The 21,767-nt window shown below is 54.0% G+C and overlaps 1 protein-coding gene across 1 annotated transcript; it reads left to right on the top strand.

Moving 5' to 3' along the window:
• Positions 1-439: 439 nt before the first annotated feature.
• ZNF185 (zinc finger protein 185 with LIM domain) lies at positions 440-20,938 on the top strand. Its single transcript, XM_077786623.1, has 26 exons — positions 440-495; positions 803-938; positions 1,545-1,604; positions 2,486-2,524; positions 2,726-2,800; positions 2,982-3,050; positions 3,528-3,608; positions 5,550-5,633; positions 6,825-6,863; positions 7,959-8,042; positions 8,397-8,471; positions 9,149-9,229; positions 9,541-9,609; positions 10,103-10,186; positions 10,382-10,426; positions 10,758-10,841; positions 11,941-12,024; positions 12,449-12,562; positions 14,026-14,106; positions 14,932-15,081; positions 15,929-16,018; positions 16,982-17,059; positions 18,300-18,368; positions 19,366-19,446; positions 20,203-20,305; positions 20,840-20,938. The coding sequence occupies exons 1-26, from the start codon at positions 471-473 to the stop codon at positions 20,936-20,938; spliced, it is 2,079 nt and encodes a 692-aa protein (XP_077642749.1). The 5' UTR covers positions 440-470.
• The last annotated feature ends 829 nt before the right edge of the window (positions 20,939-21,767 follow it).

The raw sequence follows: 21,767 nt of genomic DNA, 5'->3' as shown, positions 1-21,767 counted from the left end.
ATGGAAAAACCAGGAGTGCAAACAGAACGGAATTATTTCTGACAAACACAGCCAGGTGCTGAATTAACCTGGATCCTTCTCATCCCACCTGACACAAATCCCAAGGGTGCTCCGGGATCCTTGAGGCTCTGTGGATTCCAGAAGGTCTGGCCCAGCTGAGTGGCTCTGGGCACTTTTGCAAGGTCTCCCCCACCACTTTTCTCCCAGATCTGGAAAAACACCTCTGGCATGGTTGGGTTTGATTTTCCCTGTCGTTGATGCTGCAGGTTTGTGGATGGGGAAGAATCCTAGCTATGGTACAAGGCCAGAGTCTCCCCATGCTCTGCTGTGCCACTGTGACTGTGCTCTCCTCTCCCCACGCCTGCCAGGTTTTTATACCACAGCTGATATTTTGCTTATCCCCTTTTCCACTTCTTCCAGGGGCTTGTTGGCTGTGAGCAGTGGCAGAAGAGGAAAGTGCTGCTAAGACCATGATGTCCCTGGGTGTCGCTAAAGGTAATTCTTTCCTCCCCTGGTTTTCCTCAGTTTCCTCTGCCCAGCTGGAGCTGCTGGAATGTCTCTGCTAGGACAGGCCACCAGGGAGGTGTTTTTGTGAGGTGTGAAACTCTGTGTGAACCTCTGGGATCCACCGGGTTGCTGATCCCGAGGTCTGGATGGCCACGTCTCCATCTTCCATCAGAGCTGGTGAAAGTCTCACCCAGTGCTGGACCCTCTGACAGAGGGGAGAGGGCTCCATGCTGGGATGGATCCCATGTGCCCTGGGGTCCTGTGAGTCCTTCCCTCCCTGCCCCTGTTCTCCCAGGAGGGCTGATCCTGCCCACGGACGAGGATCGCCGCAGGATCATCCGGCAGATGAAGGTTCGCACCACCCTGCGGGGGGACAAGAGCTGGATCCAGCACCACAACTCCGACTCGGATGAGGAGAAGAGCAGCCCCCTGTAAGAACATTTCCTTCTCCTTCCCTTTCCCCATCAGAATTCCCTGAGTTGGATCACTGATCCAACCCCCAGCCCTGCAGACAGCCCAGGGATCCCACCCCGTGCCCGAGTGTCCAAACACTCCTGGAGCTCTGGGCTCTCCGGGCACCCCGGTCTCCAGCTGCACAAGATGGGCTGTGACAGGTTTTGGGGTTCCTGTGGTGCCAGGCAGTGACACTGCCAGAGGAATGTCTGCTCTGTTTATTTCTGGTAAATGCAGGGTGGGCAGGAGCTCAGACAAATATCTTCTGCTGGAGCTGGAATTCAGCAGCACAGACAGATTGGAAGGCTCAGGAGAGCTCCAAAGTTTTGTGAAGCCAGATTGTGCTTCAGCATCTTGGAGTGATAAACTCAGGGCAGGCCTGGATGGAGGGAGTTTGGGATGGAAGAGGCAGGAGATCAAACAGTTCCCTGGATGTCACACAGTGCCCTGTGCCAGGGAGCACCAGTCTGCTCCAGCTCCTCTTGGGAACAAACCCAGCTCCACATCCCCCTTTCTCTTCCCCTCTCTCCAAACCCATGCTCAGCAATCAGTTAACCACATCCTTGTGTTTCCTGTTCCCTCAGGTCTGGACAGGCTGGTAGAGGATCCCCAGCCCCCAAACCTGCTGCTCCCCAGCAGGACAGGTAATTCCAGGGGCCCATCCTGCTCCTTCCCTGCTCTGCTGTCTGCTGGGGTCGGTGCAAGCCATCGCTGTGTGCCCCCTCAGCTCCTGCTGCCAGCACAGCTCTGGGCACTGCCCTGCTCCCGGGGATGGCTCTCCTTGGAGAGAGCACAGATTGGCTCCTGAGAGCTCCAGCAGGATGCAGGGATGACTTGAATTCAGAGGAACTCAGCCTTTGAGCCACTGATGCCACAAGGCTGGGATGGGACATCAGCTGCTGTGCTGGTGCAGCCCCTCAGTGCTCCAAGCAGGGGCTGCTCAGGGCAGGGGGAGCCCTGGGTGGGGCTGAGTTTGGTTCAGAGCACGAGGGGTCTCCAGGAACTCCGGAGCTTGGAGCAATATCCTGAAATACCAAACTCCTGGGAAGGGCCTGGCCCTGTGGGAGAGCTCTGCCCTCTCCCCTGAGCACTTCCCTGCTTCCCTTTCCCTGTTTCTCCTGGTCAGACAGTGATCCCCAGAGGAGCCACGCTGTGCTGCCTCCTGGGAATGCACCTCGGAGGAGTTGGAGTGCAGCTGTTGCTCTCCAGTGACAAAATCATCAGGATCTGCATCACGTCTGATTTCCCTCTCCTGTGCCACCAACCTGGGCTAGAGAACACAGACAACACATGGCTAATATTAATTGGCTCACTCTAAAATTAATTTTCCCTATAAAAAAATAATTTATAGACCTTGTTCTGTTGATTATTCATTTGAAAACATCCCTCCAGCTGTGGGATCCCTCCAGGCCTGCTTAGCTGGATTTTTGGTTTGACATGCATGTGGACATTCCCCTTCAATCCTGGTGCTGCTGCTGTTGTTTTCCCTGTGTATTTTACTCCCTAATGTCTGTTCTTTGCACAGGTCCTCTGCCTCCAAGCCCCAGTCCGGATACCTCATCAGGTGGGTATGGAATGGGAGAGATCTGGGCTGCAGGGGGAGGAGAACTGGATCAGGGGCAGCAAATGTTCCCTCCTGGCTTCTCTCAGCTGGGAACATCCCAGTGCTCAGGGTCAGGAGCCAGCCCTGTTGTTTCACTGCTGGTTTGAACTTGGCTCCAAACATTTTCCAGCCAAAAATGTAAGATGTCCCTTCCCTCCCCAGGGGGGTGTTCACCAGGACCATCGATAAAAGCTCGTCCACGACGGATTCTTCACCTTCCAGCCAAGCACAGAAAAAGTACGAGTGTGTCCCCCTGTCCCCTCCTGAAAAGGAGGCAGATGCTGCCCTCCAGCTGAGCAGCATTCCCTGCAATCAGCGTGGGGATATTTGGGGTGATGCTGTTGTCCCCCTCCCTGTGGAGCTCCCCTGGGGAGGGATGGGAAGGTCACATTCCCAGGCGTGGTTTGTGTCCCCCCAGCACTTCCCTGAAGGGACAGAGCCGCTCCCCCTCCGGATACAGGATGACCACAGAGGACTACAAGAAACTGTGAGTGGGAAAAGGGAGCAGCTCCTCCTGTCCCTGCTCAGTGTGAACCCTGGGAATGCCCCTGGAGCTTCCAGAGCTCCCAATGGACGCTGCAGGGGTTCCCAGGGCCACCTCTCTGTGGGCCAGGAGGTGCTCCTTGAGCTGACACTGGCCTTTGCACGAAGGGGATTTTATCACCAGGCAGGAATGGAGGGTGAAGCTTGGGAACTGGGTTTGGAGCTTTCCTGAAGCTTGGAGAAAGGCAGGGCAGCACTGTGGGTGTTTCCTGCCCAGCTTTTTGTGTCCCAGAGCATGGCTCTGATCCCAAATGGGGCTGGGGCCTCAAAGGTCCTTCAGGGCCATGTGCACCCCTATGGAAAATACAGGTGTCTTCCAGGCTCTGAAGCAGTCCCTTGGGTTCTGTTTGGCTCCTGCTGTCTCTGCCCCAGGCAGAGCAGCAATTCCCTGACCCTGGCTCTCCCTTCCCTCCCTCCCCAGAGCTCCGTACAACGTCCGGCAGAAATCCGCTGACGGGGAGGAGGAGGATGTGCCTTTTTCCCCGGATGAGCACAAGAAGAGGTGAGGCCTGGAGGCACCTGCAGGGACAGTGACCAGTTCTGTTCCATCCTGGAGGCTTGGTGGATCCAGGCAGGGCTCAGGGCTGGGTGCAGTCCGAGGATAATCACAGCTCTCCCTGCCCCGAGCCCCGCTCTGCCCAGGGGCCAGCGTGCTCCCAGCAGAACGGCGTTAAAATCCTGACGTGATCCAGCCTGACAGCTCGGCCCAATTTCCCAGGCAGCTGGGAGGGCTGTGGGATCCCTGGGCTGCCTTGTGTCCGTGGGGAAGATGGAGATGCACAAACAGGCAGGAGGGAGGAGCCCGGCTCCCCCCACTGTGGGTGCGCCCCGGGATCACTCCAGGACTGGCACCCGAGGTCAGCTCCAGGCAGGGCTGTCCTTCTCCTACTGGGAATAGGATCAGAGAATCATCCCGGAATGGTTTGGGTGGAAGAGACCTCAAAGCCCATCCAGTGCCACCCCTGCCATGGGCAGAGACATCTTCCACTGCCCCAGGCTGCTCCCAGCCCTGTCCAGCCTGGCCTTGGCACTGCCAGGGGTGGGGAACAGGAACAGGAACAGGTCTGGTCTCTCTGGCTTCAGCCTCGTTGCTTTTGGTGGAATTTCTGAGGACCCTTTTCCTCAGCCACAAGGCTTGTACAAAGGAAAACTTGGTCTTTGTCCCCTGGGGTCCAACCACTAAAGAGCTGGAGAGGGACGTTGGATAAGGGATGGAGGGACAGGACGCAGGGAATTTCTGACTTCCCACTGCCAGAGGGCAGGGAGGGATGGAATATTGGGATGGAATTGTTCCTGTGAGGGTGAGCAGGCCCTGGAACAGGGTTCCCAGAGCAGCTGTGGCTGCCCCTGGATCCCTGGCAGTGATCCCTTCTCTTGGGACACATGGTAGTACCCAGGTCAGTGCAGAGACTCCATGGAGTGTGTCAGCCACAGAATCCATATCCCATTTTTCTGTCCATGGAATGCAGTATTGCAGCAGTCCAGGTCTGCAGTGGATGGTCCAGGCCTGGCACAGCTGCCCAGGGCAGTGGTGGAATCCCCATCCCTGGAAGTGTTTTAAAAAGCCTCTGGCTGTGGCACTTGAGGACGTGTGTTATGGTGACCATGGTGGTGGTGCTGGCTGATGCTTGGACTGGGTGATTTTTCTCAGGGTCTGGGTGTCAGGATGACCCCAAGATTGTAAAAGTCCTCATTTCCCAGCCTGTGCAGCCAAAGAAGGAGTCTGAATGTGTAGGATTGGTTTCTCAAGGTTGATTATTTTGCCTTATCTATCACATTCTTTCTCTGCCTGCTGAGCTCTGCCCAGCAGGTCGGCCATGGCATTCTGTCTGCCCTTAGGGCAGTGTTTACATTTTATACTAAAAGCTGCGTGTGCTATGTTTACAATAACGTGCCAATATCTGTCATTTATGTTAGACAGTGTGTCCCTACCTTAAACCAAGGGAAAAGTGTCACCATCACAGCAAGACATGGAGGGAAGAATAAGGAGAAAAAGGCCAGGACATGCCCAAATCCCTCTATCTTGTACCCCTGATTCCCATTCTAAAAACACCAAAATTCTACTTTTTCACCCTGTGTTAATCCAACTACCACACTACTCAAACCCTTGTGGCTTGTAATTCCTCATATAAAATTGGCAGTTTTTCTCACTGGCTAAAATTGAAGCCACGGATGTTTTTGACTTCGTGTCAGGGTCTCTGAGTCCCCTGCCAGGGTCTGGAGGCAGCCAGAGGGATGTCCTGGACTCCGACAGATTTTAAAGACCTTTTCCAACCTTACCCATTCCACGGTTCCATGCAATCTGCTCCCCAGAGCGCAGGAGCTGGTTCAGGGTTAGCCCAGCCTCCAGTGGGTTTTTCCTGCCCGTCCAAGGCTGCAGGCAGGCGGGAGCACTGGGATGAGCAGGGTGTGACCCGTCCCTTGCTGTCCCCCTCCCCTCCAGGACGGAGGCTGCCAACAGCGTCCTGCGGCGCTCGGCCGGCCGCGAGCGCGCCTACGTCCTGTCCGCGGCCAAGAAGAGCAACGGGTGAGTTCCAGAGGGTGGCAATGGCACAGGAGCCAGGGAAGGGCTGCTGGAGCTGGAGGGAGCCTCTCCAACACAGCAGGACAGGCCACGGGTGCTGCAAGGGCTGGAGCTTCTTCGCTACAAGGAAAGAGCTGGGGGTGCTCAAGCCTCAATGCCTGAAAATCCCTGATGTCATCCTCGCTGTGCTGCTGGGAGCCAGGGCTGGGCCATCAGCCCTGCTCCAGCACATCCCGATGGGATGGGATGGGCTGGCATGGCATGGGATGGCATGGGATGGCATGGGATGGCATGGGATGGGATGGGATGGGATGGGATGGGATGGGATGGGATGGCATGGGATGGGATATTTGCCCATCATCCCACAGCAGGAGCTTTCCCTTCCAGCTGTGCCTGAATCAGGGACAGGGATTCTGATGGGGGCTTGGCTGGGCCTTCATCACCTCCAGAGCTGCTCCAGGGCTGGAGCCCCTCTGGAGCCAGGCTGGCAGAGCTGGGGGTGCTCCCCTGGGGAGGAGAAGCTCCAGGGAGAGCTCAGAGCCCTGCAGGGCCTGAGGGGCTCCAGGAGAGCTGGAGAGGGGCTGGGGACAGGGGATGGAGGGACAGGACACAGGGAATGGCTCCCACTGCCACAGGGCAGGGATGGATGGGACATTGGGAATTGGGAATTGTTTCCTGTGAGGGTGGGCAGGCCCTGGCACAGCGTGCCCAGAGCAGCTGGGGCTGCCCCTGGATCCCTGGCAGTGCCCAAGGCCAGGCTGGACACAGGCTGGGACCAGCCTGGGACACTGGGAGGTGTCCCTGCCATGGCAGGGGTGGGGCTGGAAAGTCTTGAAGGTCCTTCCAACCCAAACCTTTCCATGATTCCATGGTATCTGCAGGTTTCTGCAGAACTGGGAAATCCCCCAAGTATTCCTTATTGAGAGGAATGAAACTTCCAGAAAAGAAAATCCATAGGAGTCCCTAATTCCCTAAGGCAACCAAGAGTCCCATTTTCAGCCTCAGTCCTTCAGCTGCTCTCTGCAGTTTTGTTGCATTATTTCATTGGTCTGACACCCCTGCTTGGAGCCAGCTCTGCCCAGAGGGGTGACAGGACCTTGCACACCTGGGGCCGGGTCCTGGGGGGCTCTGCCCCTGCCCAGGGAGTGTCTTTCCCTCCCATCCTTTAACTGCTCCTTAATCCTTCCTTCACAGCAGCCCAACACAGGAATTCCCACCCCTGTTTGCCAAGAGGTAGGTGCTGGACCTTGGGGAGCACTGCTGGGCTGGGTGCAAGTACCAGGCTGGGATAGCAGATCCTGGGAGTTTCACAGCAGAGGAAGAACAATTCCTTGAAAAAGGATGCTGGGGGTTGGATCCTACTGGGTTTTTTGGGGTTTTTTTGGGGGAGAAAGAGTGTTGGAAAAACTGGGAATGCAATCCTGATGGTGCTTTGGGTTATGGACAGCCTGAACCTGGGGAGACTCAGCCACAGCCTCCCTGTTTCCTGGGAAGCTGCTCCAGCCAGCCAGGAGAATGCTCCTCAGGCATTCCCTCCTAGAGCTGTCAGTGGGACAGGGAAACGTGCCCAAGGCTCCCTCTGGTACTGTTGTCACTGTCAGTAATGAAGGGATGGGACTATTTTTGAGCTAAGAACAATTTATTGCTCAGATAAACATCAGTCTCAGAGGCTGTGAGATTTTAAAGTAGTAAGTAGTCGGCCATAGCTCAAGAGTAGTCACAAGTTCTTTGTTACAAGACAATGTAGAACTTTCTGATTTAATGAACACAAGTTTCAAGGTTTAGTTTGCCTTTCTAACTTATCACTTTTATTTAATTTTGCTTATACTTTTGCCTAATGGGCTTCTGTCTCCCATGCACACAGATGCTTCTATTACAACATCTAAACTCTCAGCTTAGTCTATACAATTATATTACTACACTATAAACCCTTTACCATCACACCCAATACAGTTTCTTACTTACTTCAGATATATTCTTACATACAACTATAGGAACAGAAGTTTGTTATTTTTCTGCTTAATATCTGTATATTGTATTTTTACATCAATCCAAGCTTCTCCCAAGGCTCCAGATCAAACCCTTCAATATCTGTGGAAATTTCTGTTTTTCCTATTCACACACTCGGGAGTCTAAAAACTCAGGTGTGTGGAAAAATCCCACTGGCCTGGCTGCATTCTGCCCCTTGGGATGCTCAGCAGGAGCAGCAGCAATAACCTGGTCAAGAAACAGGGAAAACATGGCTGGGGGAAAACAGGGATAAACTGCCTGGAAAGCTGCAGAAAAGAGGAAATGATGTGCCATTTGTCTCTTTCTCCCTGTGGGAAGAATTGAGATAGAAGAGGAGGAAGGACAGCAGAGGAGGAGTCCGACCGTGCCGGGTTCAGCCAGGTTTGCTCCGGAGAGCAGCAGGTACTCATTCCTCAGGGTGGGATGTCTGATTCCAGGGCTTTGCCAGCTCTGGGGATAACTGCATTTATCAAACACAACCAAACGTGGAGAGTTTGCAGAGGAGACCTCCCAGGAAACAATGGGGATAGAAACAGCTCCAGCTGGGATAAATGGGAAAAAATCAGTTTCTAAACCCGAGCAGAAAGGCAGATGTGAGTGACAGCAGTGCCACAGAGCACAGGGACACTGCTCAGGAAGCAGCACAGGAGCTGTGGGCACAAAGCAGCATTTGTGCTCCCATGGGAGAAGCACCTAAAAAACACCTGAGTTAATGTTTTGTTGATTTATTAATTTTTTTTTTTTTTTTTTTGTCAGTGCTAATGGGCTAAGAAAAACCAGCCCTGTGTCTTCCTGGGATGAGCCAAAGGCAGCAGCAGCCTCTTCCTCCAGGTGAGAGTTCCAGCACAGCCAGGATGGGTGGGACAGTTTGGGCTGAAGGTCAGAGACCTCTGTGGGCACCACTCTGGGAAAGGGGAGGAACCAAATCCATCTTTCAAGGGAAACCCTTCCTGGATGCAGAGAGCTCTTAATAAAGGTTTTATGGCTGAAATCCGTGGCAGGATCTGGCAATATCCTGATTGAAGGGCTCAAAACCCAAAAGGAAAAAACCCAAATGTAGAATCCTGGACTGCTTTGGGTTGGAAGGATTTTAAAACCCACCCAGTCCCACCCTATGGGCAGGGACATCTTCTACTGTCCCAGGTTGCTCCAAGCCCCTTTCTTTCCAAACAGGTATAAGGGAATCATTTTGAGTTGCTTTCCAAGGTTTTGGACTGAATCCATGCCTGGTGTATACAAAAGGTGGAATAGTTCTCACTGCACACAGGCTGCTGCCCTTGTGCTGGTGGTTTTACTGGTGTGCCACTGTAGAAAGTGGCAAAATCTGTGTTTTTAATTTAAAATTGCTTCTGAGAAGATGACTTTGCCAGTGAATGGATTGAGAAGAATGATGATTCATTCCCATTTTGTTCATTCCCATAAGGAACACTCCAGTGCAGGGTAGATTTGCTGCAGCTGGAGCTGGTTTGACCAGGAATGACAATTTTGTCCCTTGTCTTCTCTTGCAGCCCCGAGCCAGGCAGCAGGAGCCAAACATCCCCATCCCTGAGTGACACTTTGGGGAATATTTCCATTTCTGCTGAGAGCAGGTGAGTCTGGAGGCCCTGCAGCAGCCTCAGGATCCCCTGAGGGCAGGATGGGGAATTCAGCTCTGCCTGGGGGGATTCCCTGGAGACACAAAATCCTCCGACACAGAACAGCAAACACCACACAGGGAATTCCAGGGAAGGGGCAAAAACACCTGGGAGGAAACATTCCCAGATGGAAGCTGAGGGCCTGCCAAAGGTTGAACATCGCCCAGCCCTGTGCTGGGAATCAGAATCCAGACCTGCAGCTCTTCCTGTGCAGCTCCTGTGGCTCCTCATCCCCCTCCCTCACACTCCTGCTGTTTTCCCTGCAGGAATGGTGAGGACAGACAGGCCCTGCATGGGAAATTCCCCTTGGAAACGGGGTCCCAGCATGGAGATGGGTAAGGAACGGGCAGGGGCTGCTCTGTGCTGCTGACCCTGGATTTGCTCGGGAGCAGCAGCTCCCTGCTCCTGGTGTCACTCCAAGAGCAGCATCTGCTGGCAAAGCTGCAGCCTGGCAGAGATCTCCTCCCTTCCCTCACTGCTCTGGGATTCTGCTCCCTGAACACTCCACTCCCTGAACACTCCACTCCCTGCATTTCCCTTGATTTTGCTGCTCCCTTTGCCTCCCACTGCCATTCCCTGGAGCTGTCCCAGCTCCAGGGGCTGTGCTGGTCCTTGCTGGCTGGTGGCTCCTGCTGGTCTTGGGCCACGGTTCCATGATGTGCAGTCACACCCACTGGGCTCAGGAATGCTGCCCTGCCCATCCTGATGGAAAGATTTAACCCCATTTTGTTCCCCAACCAAATAGCAGCAGAGTTCTCTAGGATGATACATTACAAATGCTGACAAGTCTCACTTTCACTAGAATTTTCCTTTTTTTTTTTTTTCTAGTGACAAAGCTGTGAAGGAAAAGCCTGAGAGGTTCCCATGGGATGAAGGGGCCCCCAGAGCCACCAGGGTTTCCATGAATGGAAGGTAGAGTCACTGTGGGATCCCTGACTTGGGCACTGCACAATCCATAAACTGCTGTTCTGGGGCTGGCTGGAATCTTGGATATTTACTGATGGAGAAACAGATTCCATGTGGGCTTTGCAGAACTGCTCTCTCCTCTGTGAAATGCATGGGAAAGTCACTGTGGAACATTCCTCAAGTTGTGTCTCTCTTTTCCAGTTTTCCTGAGCACACAGAAGCTAAGAATGGGTTTTACCCATCAGAGTAAGTGGAAAATTCTTTTTTTCTCCTTCATTTTAGATTTGAGGGGGGGTGTTTCTCCTGACCCGGGACTGTCCTGTGGATGAGCCCAGGGAGCAGCCCTTGCAGAGGCAGCTGGGCCTGACCCAGCAGCTCAAAAGGCCTGGGCTCTTCCAGCTGCTTTCCTCACACAAGGACAAGTGGGTTGGATCTGGGGCTCAGCCCTTCAGGAAATTCCCATGGCTAAGCAGGAGGGAGGGAAAGACTGTTCCACTGGAGCCAGGAAAACCTTGTGGTGGATATTTTTACTTCTTGGTGTTCTCCTCCTGCTGGGACCAACCCCCTTCTCTTCCAGGTCTGGCTCTGGTTTCTGGCACACGCCTGGGGATGCTCCGGAGAAGCTGCTCCGTCCCTCCGAGCCCTCCCAGGGGGACATCAGGTGTGACCCTGCACAGGGCCTGGGGCTGGCACCTCTGCTTCCAGAGGGAGCTGGGCTGGGAATAAGCAACTTGTCCATAGTAGAGCTGGGATTAGAATCCAAACTGGGCAACAAAGCAACTGGAAAAGGGGAATCCTGTGTGGGTAAACAGTGGGAACAGCATCGTTCTGTTCACTGTTACATAACTCCTTCCCAGAGAAGCAGCCTGGGAATTCAGGAGGAATTTCTTCATGGAAAGGGTGGTCAGGCATTGGAAGGGGCTGCCCAAGGAGGTCTGGAGTCCCCATCCCTGGAGGTGTCCAAGGAATGCCTGGATGTGGCACTCAGTGCTCTGGGCTGGGGACATGGTGGTCACATGCTGGACTCGATGCTCCCAGAGGGATTGTCCAGCCCCTGGGATGCTGGGAGCAGATCCAGCAGCGTTAGCACTGCCTTTAGTGCCTCCATCCCACAGGAGTTTAGAGCCTTTGCTCCCCTGACATTGCCAGGGGTGCAAGGTCAGGGAGGAATTGGCAGCACTGATCTCCCTGGAGCTGCTCCCTCCCTTGTCCATTATTTTGGGATTCGTTTCCCTGTATTGGCCCAAAAAAGGTATTGAGGTGAGCAGGTTTCAGTGCCAGGTTGGACAGGGCTTGGAGCACCCTGGGACAGTGGAAGGTGTCCCTGCCCATGGCAGGGGGTGGGACTGGATGAGCTTTAAGGTCTTCCAACCCAAACCTTTCCATGATTCCTGGATTCTATGAAATGAATTCAGCCCCCTGAGCTGATGTGAGGAGGATTCCATGGCCTGGAGCTGCTGCTGGTGATGTAGGAATGTCTTCTCCAAAGTTACTCCTGTTGTGCTTTGTCCAGGTGCTCCATGCTGGGACAGGACAGGGAATTCTGAGATATGTGGGAATTTAATCCCAGTAACCACCTCAGTTCCACCAGCAGCCTCTCCTTCTCTTGCTTAGGATGGAAATGGGTTTTTCTGAGGGAAAATCAATTCTCTGAGACAATTCTTTCCTGTTTCCTGGTCTCATACAAAGTACAGTGTTGCTGTTCCAAACAAATCCCCTGGGGATTTTTGGAAGCTCTAAATTCCCCATTTTTTTGCTAGGTCATCCTTGCAGCCTGATGTCCCTTTTTGTCCCACTGAGAGAACCCCTGTGCGTATTGAGGACACAGAATATTCCTTTAAAAGGTAAGAGCAGGGTGAGTTTAGTGGGTGTAGGAGCAGCCCTGAGGATTAAGGGAAACCTGAATGGGCAGGCACAGAAAGAGGCTCCTTCTCCTGCTGTTTTCCCAAGGATGGAAACAACTGAGGTTTAAATAAACCAAGAGCTTTGTGTTGTATCCCCCCTATCTCCTCTGAGAGCAGCCAAGCACTGCAGATTTTTCCTCCTCTTGTGCTCTCAGTGGGGCTCAGTCATTCCCTTTCAATTCCCTGATAATCCAGGGATGCTGGAGCAGCAGCAGGGAGCTGGGAGCAGCTGTGACACAGGGACATGGGCTGTCCCAGGGAAAAGCCAGTGCAGGCTGGCACAAGCCTGGCCTGCTGAGCAGAGCAGTGCCAGGGTCCCGGTGCCAGGTTTTAGGAATGTGATGAGTGTTGCTCTGGTTTCCAGCTCTGTCCTGGACTATGAGGAGAGGAGCAGCTCCACGAATCCTGAGGGCCCATCCCACCACCAGCCATACTGGGATGAGACAAGGTTTGGACTGGGGGCACTGGGATGTCTGGGGTCGGAGATCTGGGATGTCTGGGGTTGGTGATCCAGGATGTTTGGGGTCAGTGATCTGGGATGTTTGAAATTACTCTGGCCAAACTGGCTCCTGCTCCTCTCCAGGGAATGGGTTTCTGCCCATCCCAGCATGGATTTTCCCAATCCTGGATCTCTGGTTTAGGTTTCTGGACTCAGCCAGCCTCACTGAGAGGGGCCAAAGAGCTCTTGGTCATGACACCCCCCCAGAGCCCCCCAGACTGAAGGATCCCACTGAGCCCAGCAGGGCTGGGTAAGGAATTGGATATTCCCCTGCCTTTTCCTGTGGGATGAGGGGGCATTCCTTGGGCATCTTCCCCCCTTCTGATAAATATTCTCCCAGGTTCTCCTTTTCATAGAATCCTGGAATTGCTCAGGTTGGAAAGGACCTCTTGGATCAAGTCCAAGCATCAGCCAGCACCATCACCATGCTCAGCACTAACCTGTGTCCTCAAGTGTCACATCCACACATTTCCTGAACTTTTCCAGGAAATCACAACCCTTTCCATGAAGAAATTTTTCCCAATATCCAACCTAAACCTCCTCTAGTGCCAATCTGAGGACTTCTTGTGCCTGATTCTAGTGCTGCTTCTGCTGGATGAACATTTTACCATGGTTTTATAGGAAAACCTGGGCAAAAAGATCATCCTTAGCTGGAGCAATCAAACCCTGTCCAGCTGGACTGCCAGGAATTGCTTCCTAGACTTTAAATTTGGGAGAAAAGGGTATCTAGGGAGAGACAATAAGCAATAAAATTTGGCATTGGGCTCCACAGTAACACTGGGTCTGGTTTTGAACTTCAGGGCTGGGTGTCCACATGGGAGGACTTTACGGACTGAATTCCTTTCTTTTGTCCGTGTTTTCCTCCTCAATGGGAAGAATTGAGGCTCCCTCCCAGGTGTGTCAGTGAGAACACCTTGGAGTCAGAGGGTGACCAGAGTGTTCTTCTCCCCAGGTCTGAGCTGCGCTCCCAGGACACTGCTGGGAGCAGGGACAGGGACATGGGAATGTCATCCTGTGTGCAGAGTGAGGAGACCACTGCAAGAAGGCAAGAGTGATCAGGGGACTGCTTTTCCTGGTGGGAGGATGTGGGGAATTTGCTGCAGGGGGCTCTGGAGAAGGCACTAAAGGAGCCGTGGTTGGGGTCCTTCTTTTCAGACCTGCTTTTTAAGAGTTCTGGATTTTCCATCTTGTTTTTTTTCACATCACTTTGAGTTATTTGAGAATTTGGGTTAGTGCTGGGTGGTTGCATTTGATGATCTTAGAGGGCTTTTCCAACCTAAACAATTCTGTGATTCCATGATCTGGCACATTTCCATGCAGAGATATTGCACTTTTTTTTTTCCCCTTGAGGCAGGAGATTTTCCAGGGGCTGCATCTCCGTCCCACAGGAATTCTGTGCTCAGGGTGCTTCCACAGACTGTAAAGGTCTCATGTCTTGGCAGGTCCAGCTCTGTTCTGGAAGGAAGCAGCATCCCAGCTCCAGAGATTCCACATGCAAACGAGTCTGAGCCACACCGGGACAGGTACGGAGCTGAGGGACCAGGACATCCCTCACAGACCTCCAGGTCTCCTTCCTGGCCTGCCCAAGGCATCCAAATGCTCATTCCCTGGCTTGGGGAATTCAGGAACCAATACAGGCTCTGCCAGTGCCACCTTTCCCCCTGGAAGGAGCACAGCCCTGCAGGATCTCCCACAGGAATTGTTACAGTTCAGCATCAGAAGGACCTGGAGCTGCTGGAGAGAGTCCAGAGGAAGCCACAGAGCTGCTCTGAGCCTGGAGCCCCTCTGGAGCCAGGCTGGGAGAGCTGGGGGTGCTCCCCTGGAGAGGAGAAGCTCCAGGGAGAGCTCAGAGCCCTGCAGGGCCTGAGGGGCTCCAGGAGAGCTGGAGAGGGGCTAGGGACAGGGGATGGAGGGACAGGACACAGGGAATGGCTCCCACTGCCACAGGGCAGGGATAGATGGGATTTGGGAAATTAGGAATTGTCCCTTGGCAGGGTGGGCAGGCCCTGGCACAGCGTGCCCAGAGCAGCTGTGGCTGCCCCTGGATCCCTGGCAGTGCTCAAAGCCACTGTACACTTTGCTTGGAGCAGCCTGGGACAGTGGAAGGTGTCCCTGCCATGGCTGGGGAAAAATTGGGATGAACTTGGAGGTCCTCCCAACCCAAACCATTCTGGGATTCTGGAATTCCCTGATCCTGTGGTTCTGTTAACACCATGGTGCCCCATTTCTCTCTGCTCCCTGTAGGAAGTGGCAGGATCTACCCTCAGCAGACCCTGAGCACTCGTGTGAGCTGCTCAGAGCAGACACCCCTTGGCTTTATGGTCACACTGGTTTAAATTCTTCAGCAGGTCTGACTTCAGCTCCCAGGAGAGTGCCCCCAGTGCCCCTGAGTCCCAGCCTGCCGTGCCCCTGTTCCAGGAGCGCCAATCCTTCGGAGGCTCCGTGCCCAGCCACAGGATTCCAGGCTACGTGGACAGCCAGGTGTTCAACACCAGGAGGTGGGGATCTGGGGACGGGTTTGGGGATGAGGGTTTGGGGGTGAAGGGTTTAGGATGCAGAGACAGGGAAAGCTGCTGGCATGGGACACTTAGTACTATCCCAAGCTGCTCCAAGCCCCAGCCAGCCTGGCCTTGGACACTTCCAAGAATGGATCAGCCACAGCTTCTCCAGGCAATCTGTTTGGGAATGCTTTGGCTTTGCTCAGGTGTTGGGTTTGGTCCCTGCTGTCCCTGTGGAGCACAAAAACAGGCAGAGCATGGGGGAATGCACGATGGAATCATGGAGTCCTCATGGCTGGAAAAGGCCTCTGTGATCATCAGCTGTGTGACATGGTCAGCACCAAGCCACAGCCTCAAGTGCCCCATCCACACATTTCCTGGGCACTTTCAGGGACAGGGATCACACTGCTGTGCCAGGGCAGTGCCAGAACCTGGCAGTGACTGTGAGCCCAGCGTGGGCACTGCAGAGATTCCTGCTGCTGTGTGCTCAGGGCTTTGTGTCCCTTCGGCAGGCCCAGCCCGGATCCCAAAGGGAGCGTTTATTCTGGGAGCAGCCCCAGGAGCAGCTGGTATGACAGTGCCAGGGGGCACGGGGACTTCAGCCCCCCCGCAGGACGGTGAGTCCAGGGCTGGGATCCCAGCTTCCCAAACCAAGCAACTCCCCAGTGCCACAATTACTCAGCGTCCTGATCCATTTGCTGATTCCCTGGCGGTGAGCAGGTGTTGGGTGTGCTGTGGGAGGGGTCAGTGCCCAGCAGGGAGATTCCAGCTGAGATTCCCACCCTGTCTGAGGATCCCTCAGGTGCCCAAACTCAGAGCTTGAGATTGTTCCACTTCCTGTCCCCAGCCACGACTCCCTTCCCAGAGATCCCACCATGTCCCAGAGAAGCCACAGGGTGCCATTCTACATGGACAGCTTAAACTCCAACAGCTCCAGGTAAATGGGGAGTCACAAGGGCTCCGAGGGGCATTTTCCCAGAAATTTATGACATAGGAGCTAGCAGGCAAAGCCAAGAGCTGAGAGAAGGAGGATTGTATTCCAGGGAGTGGATGCATGATCCAGAGGCACAGACCAGCTCTTAAACCATTCCTAGCTAGAGATGCCTAGCACAGGGTCTGGAGATTTTTCACTGTATGGGAGGCCAGAAGAGAGGGACAGGAGAATGGGGAGCTGGTTCCTGGCTGGGAACTGGCCTTTGCTACAGGAAAACAGAGATCACAGCAATGAGAGGGGGTCACTGTCCCCAGAATGTCAATGGATAAATGACAGAACTGCTCCCAGAAGAAGGCTGTTGGAAGGGGCAGGAGGTATGAAATACCATTATCCTGGGCCCCTGCAGTGCCTCCTGGCACCCATGTGCTATCTGATGCTCCATGCAGCCACCAGGGCAAGGCTGAGGGATTGATCTGTAACAAGGAGTAGTTGTGGAGGTGAAGGGGAGGCACAAGATCCTTGGGCTGGCTCTAGGGAAGGTCAGCCTCATTGCAGATCTCATTGCTGAGTGGATGGACAGAGCTGTTTTCCATAGTTTTGTTGCATTCTTCATTCAAATTACTGAGTTGGGGACAGTTCTATTGGCCTTGGGAATGTTCCCATCTCCTGCAGTTCCTCCTGGGCCCTTTATCCCCGTGGCTGCTCCCAATCAGGCTCTCACTCACTCAGCCCATCCTCACAGGAAGATCTCATTAGATCTTCTGGCTCATGGCTCTACAAGTGAGACTTCCCCAAATCCCTTCTACAGGGAAGCAGTTCTGTCCTGTGGCAGAGGCAGAAGGAGAAAGGGATTGGTTTGGTCCATGACAAGGTCTGGCAAAGGGCTGTGCTGTCCATCTGCCCTCCAAGCAGTGGCTGCCAGTTTGGATCTTGCCATGGCTCACAGACTTTTTCCTCTCTCCACAGGCTCCTCTCCAGTTCCAGTGAGAGGCTCTGCAGCTCCCACCACAGCTCTGGGTACCAGCCTGACTCCAGCACTGCCGGGTAAACAACCGAGGGGGCAAAATTCCCTCATCCTGCTTGTGAGGAATTCCAGCTTTGGCACCTGGCTGGTGTCACCCACTGTGGCCAGCAGGGTCAGGGCAGTGATTGTCTCGCTGCTGGGCACTGCTGAGGTCCCACGTGGAATCCAGGGGTCAGCTCTGGGCCCCTAAGGACAAAGCTGACCCTGAGGGGCTGGAGCGTGTCCAGGGAAGGGAATGGAGCTGGGGAAGGGGATTGGAGCCCTAGGAGCTTCTGAGTGAGCTGGGAAGGGGCTCAGCCTGGAGAAAAGGAGGCTTAGAGGGGCTCTTCTGGCTCTGCACAGCTCCTGACAGGAGGGGACAGCCGGGGGGTCGGGCTCTGCTCCAGGGAACAGGGACAGGAGGAGAGGGAACAGCCTCAGGCTGGGCCAGAGGGGGTTGAGGTTGGTGGTGGAAGTGTCCAGAAAATGTGCGGATGTGACACTTGGGAGCATGGTTTAATGGTGACCATGGTGGTGGCACTAATTGATGGTTGGATTTGATGATCTTAAATGTCTTTTTCAACATTAATGATTCCATGACTCCATGACGTAGAAAGAGCCCGTGCTCAGTTTAAGGAAAAAAAAGAGGTTTCTCTCCTTAGCCATGACAAGTCTTAGTGTAAGAAGAGAGGATTAATCCCAGCTTTTAGGCAGCAGTGGAAATGCACCATGGAAAAAGGCTGATTAATTCCTGTCAGGGCTGCAGGGTGTGGGGCACAGGGCTCCCCTCAGCCTGCACAGAGCTGCACCAGGGTGGGACATGGAATTCTGGAGCTGGGATTGGAAAAAGGCAGGAATATGCAAGGGAGGTAAAAGCATCCCCAACCAAGCAGCAGCAGTTTAACACTGGCTGAATGCACTGGAGATAATCCAGAGGCAGAGCAGCCCCTGGAAGCAGCGCTGTGCCACAGGGCTCGGTGGTGAGGGGGAGCTGGGAGTGCCCATTGTGTGCCTAATCCTGATGGGAGCTGGGAAAGACTTATCCCTCAAACCCGTAACTGGATGAAAGGGTTACATTATCCATCCCATTCTTTCCAATTAACTCGATTTGTTTTGGTGGCGTAATTAGAGGAGTTGTTATTTAGCAACAATTGCTGGATATGCAGGATTTATTCCAGAACAGCATCCTGCTCCGAGCCTGTCCCGCACGCGTTCCGTGTCCGGAGCACACACGGTCCCTGCCCGGCTCTTTTCTCATGCAAATGCTTCCCGTTTTCCCAGGAGAGGGATCCTCTTTGTCAAGGAGTACGTGAACACCGGCGGCTTTGCAGCCTTGCCACGCCACGGCAGGTACGGAGTGTTGGGGACACCCGGTGTCCCTGCCGGGTGTCCCTGCCGGGTGTCACTCCGTGTGTCACACAGCGTGCAGAGCCCAGCAGCTGGCTTTGCCACCTCACACAGCCCACCTGGAGGGAGCAGCTGGAGCTGATCAGCCTGGGGGGTTTATTGGGAGGGTGGGTTCTGCTCTGTGGGGTCCTGCCCTCTCCTCCTGCTGTGCTGGTGACAGCAGGACTGTGTCCCACTGCTCCCAGGGGACAGGGAGGCTTCACCGTGCACCTGTAAACAATGACTGGAATGCATGAGGAGAATGTGGAAAGTGAGGGCTCTCATTGGAAAAACGTCATTATATGAATTAAAAAAAGTTAAATTGCACCATTTTCAATCTTAAATCTTCAGTCCCTTGAGTTCTGCTCAAGTGAAGCTGCTCCACACTGGCCCCAGTGTGACAAGAGCAGAATTTGGCCCCACGCACATCATCCTCACAGTGTTGTGGCACCAGTTCACACCAGTTTGATGCTCCCTGCAAGCATTATCCTCCCTTAGCTCTCTGCTGGCATCCCTGGGGGAGCTGATTACACTCTCTAAATCTCCAGCCTGTCCCAGAGCTCAGCAAAGCTCCTGTCAGCAGCCAAAAATAAGCTAGGATATCCAGGAAACTCAGGCAGAGAGGGAACACTCAGCTGGATGAGGGATGAAACCAGGGATGTGCTCTGTGCCTTTTCCTGCAGGATAGTGCAGGATTTGGAGTTTTAGCAGTGAAAAGCTGGTATTTGTAGGGGCCAGATGTAAACATGGAGCCCTTGTGAGGCCAGGGGAGTTTTGCCTGGAGAGTCCTCTCGGGGGTACTTCAAGGTTTCACTTTGTGTCCTGGGAAGGCACTTTGAGGACCTTCTCCCCAAGGAACAGGTAGCCAGGATATTTCAAATCATTGGATTATGACTCCATCCAAAATTCTCTTCCCACATATCACTGCCAAGTGCTGATATCTGCCTCCTTCCTTCCACAGTGGCAGCCTTGTGGATTTGAGTGATCTGGGGAGAAGCAGCTACAGCCACCACAGTTACCTGTCCAGTGCTCCCCTGCACAGGTAGGACAGGGCAGGGCTGCCTTGGGCAGGTCCCAATCAGAAATTATTGTAAGGGTTTGCTTTTTGAACACACTGCAGTGTGTTTGCAGAACAGCAGCACATTAAATGGAAATACAGCGATTCCAAATCAGAGTCTGGAGCAGGCCACCAAGGTGATCAGAGGGATGGAGCACATTACCTGTGAGGAAAGGCTGAGGGAATTTGGGTGTTTAGTCTGGAGCTGAGAAGCTTTATGGTAACCTAATTGTGACCTTCCAGTGCCTGAAGGGACCCTGCAAGAAAAATAGAAAGGGATTATTTCCAAGGGCCTGGAGTGACAGGACAAAAGGGAATGCCTTCTCACTGACTGAGGAAGGGTTAGATGGGATAGTGGGAAGAAATTCTCCTCTGGGAGGGTGGGCAGGCCCTGGCACAGGATCCCCAGAGAAGCTGGGGCTGCCCCTGGATCCCTGGAAGTGTCCAAGGCCAGGCTGGAGCAGCCTGGGATAGTGGAAGGTGTCCCTGCCATGGCAGGGGTTGGAACTGGATGAGCTTTAAGGTTCCTTCCAACCCAAAGCATTCCATGATTCCAGAACTGTAGGATTCTGAGATCTACTGTGGGGGCACCCCTGGGACAGCACAGTCCCTTGTTCTGTCACTCACACAGTCACACCTGTGGGAGCAGGTTGCTGATGGCTGGGATAAATAAACCCTGGCACCAGTGCTGGGACTGGAACCAGAGCATCCCAGAGGAATCCACTGCCCTGTTCTTCCCAGGTCCAGCGAGCCCCTGTGCAGCTACTGTGGCCGGGAGATCCGAGACTGCCCCAAGATCATCATAGAGCACCTGAACATCCACTGCCATGAGTACTGCTTCAGGGTAAGCCCCAGTGCCTGTCTGCTGGGAATGGCAGGGCTGGGAGCAGGGATCTTCCTGCAAATTCCATCCCCAGGCTTTCAGAGGTATACATGGGGTGTTGCCAAATCCTTACCTCAAATTCGGACAAAAACAGTCTGGCAGTCACAGGTGTCCCCGGAAGGTCCTTGAATAAATGTTAGAACAAGGAGAATTCTTTATTATTGGCAGCACCATCAGAACACCCTCATGTCCTTGCCCCACTGTCCTTGGGGCAGACTTGCTGCTTTGTGCTCTAGTGGAGGTGGCTGAATTCTCAAACCCTGCAGGGTTTCCAAGGAAAGTGTGTGGGGATGTGGGGAGGGTGGGAGGAGGAGGGATGGGGAATGTGGGAGGAAGAGGGCTGCAAGGACATTTGGCCATTGTAGGAAAGTGCAGCCTCAAAGGTTGCATCCTCACCTTTCAATAGAACAGTGCAGAGACCTCTGCCCCCTCCCTTCTGCTGTTCCTGCGTGGGGTTTTGGCCATTGTCCAACCTCCTTGTTTTCCCTTTGGCAGTGTGGAATTTGCCACAAAGCAATGGGAGAGCTGCTGGATAAAATATTCATCCACCGCGACATTGTCCACTGTGACAAGTGCTACGAGAAGCTCTTCTAGGTGGGTTTCCAGGACCCCTTTCCAAAGCCATTCCCAGGGGGATGGCTGGGTGAGAGCTCAGAGTTCACTGGTGAAGGGCATTTAACCCTCACATTCCCAGGGTGACCAGGCAGGGATCTTCCTGGGGTGTTCAGTGGGAAGCAGTGACCTTGCTGCAGCATTAGCTGGAAACTCACTCACACTGTCCCGGGGGTGTTGGTTGGAGCCAGAATCTCGGTGGCAAAGAAGCTGTGGTGGCTTCCTGGGGGTGACAGGCAAAGGCTGGCTTGAGTGATGACAGAAATGCCCCTGGGAGGTGGAGAGTCTCCACGGAAGGCAGTTAAAGGTTCCTCTCTGTGTCCTGGGCTGACCCCGTGCAGGCACTGCGGGCGGTTCGGAGCTGTGACATTCCCCTGACAGGGCCACAGCTCCTCGGCAGCGGGTGCAGCTAATCCTTTACAAAAAGATCCTTTGAGGTGAAAACCTTCGGGTAGAGTTGTACATTCCAAGAGATCGACAGCAGCGGGTTGGACACGGCTCGGTTTTGTCTGATTATCTGGAAGGAGCAGGAGGTGCCATGGCAGCCACCAGAGTTGCTGTGCTGGGGCTGGGAGACCTCGTGTGCTCCCAATGCCTCCCGGCACAGGGAAGGGGCTCTGCCTCGCTGCTCCCCGTACCTGCTAATGGCATCTGACTGGTGAGATGACCATCCCCAACCACCTCCAAGGTCGCATCAGCCCGTGCTCAGCCGCTCTTTGTGTGCTTGCAGGGCACCGCGGAGCTGGGAATGCAGCCCGTGCCCGGCGGCACGCCTGGGAATACCGCAGCTCCTGACTGGCCGAGATTGCAG

The sequence above is a fragment of the Lonchura striata genome, chromosome 14 (assembly GCF_046129695.1).
Source record: "Lonchura striata isolate bLonStr1 chromosome 14, bLonStr1.mat, whole genome shotgun sequence".
NCBI lineage: Eukaryota > Metazoa > Chordata > Aves > Passeriformes > Estrildidae > Lonchura > Lonchura striata.
This window is presented reverse-complemented; position numbering and strand designations above follow the sequence as displayed.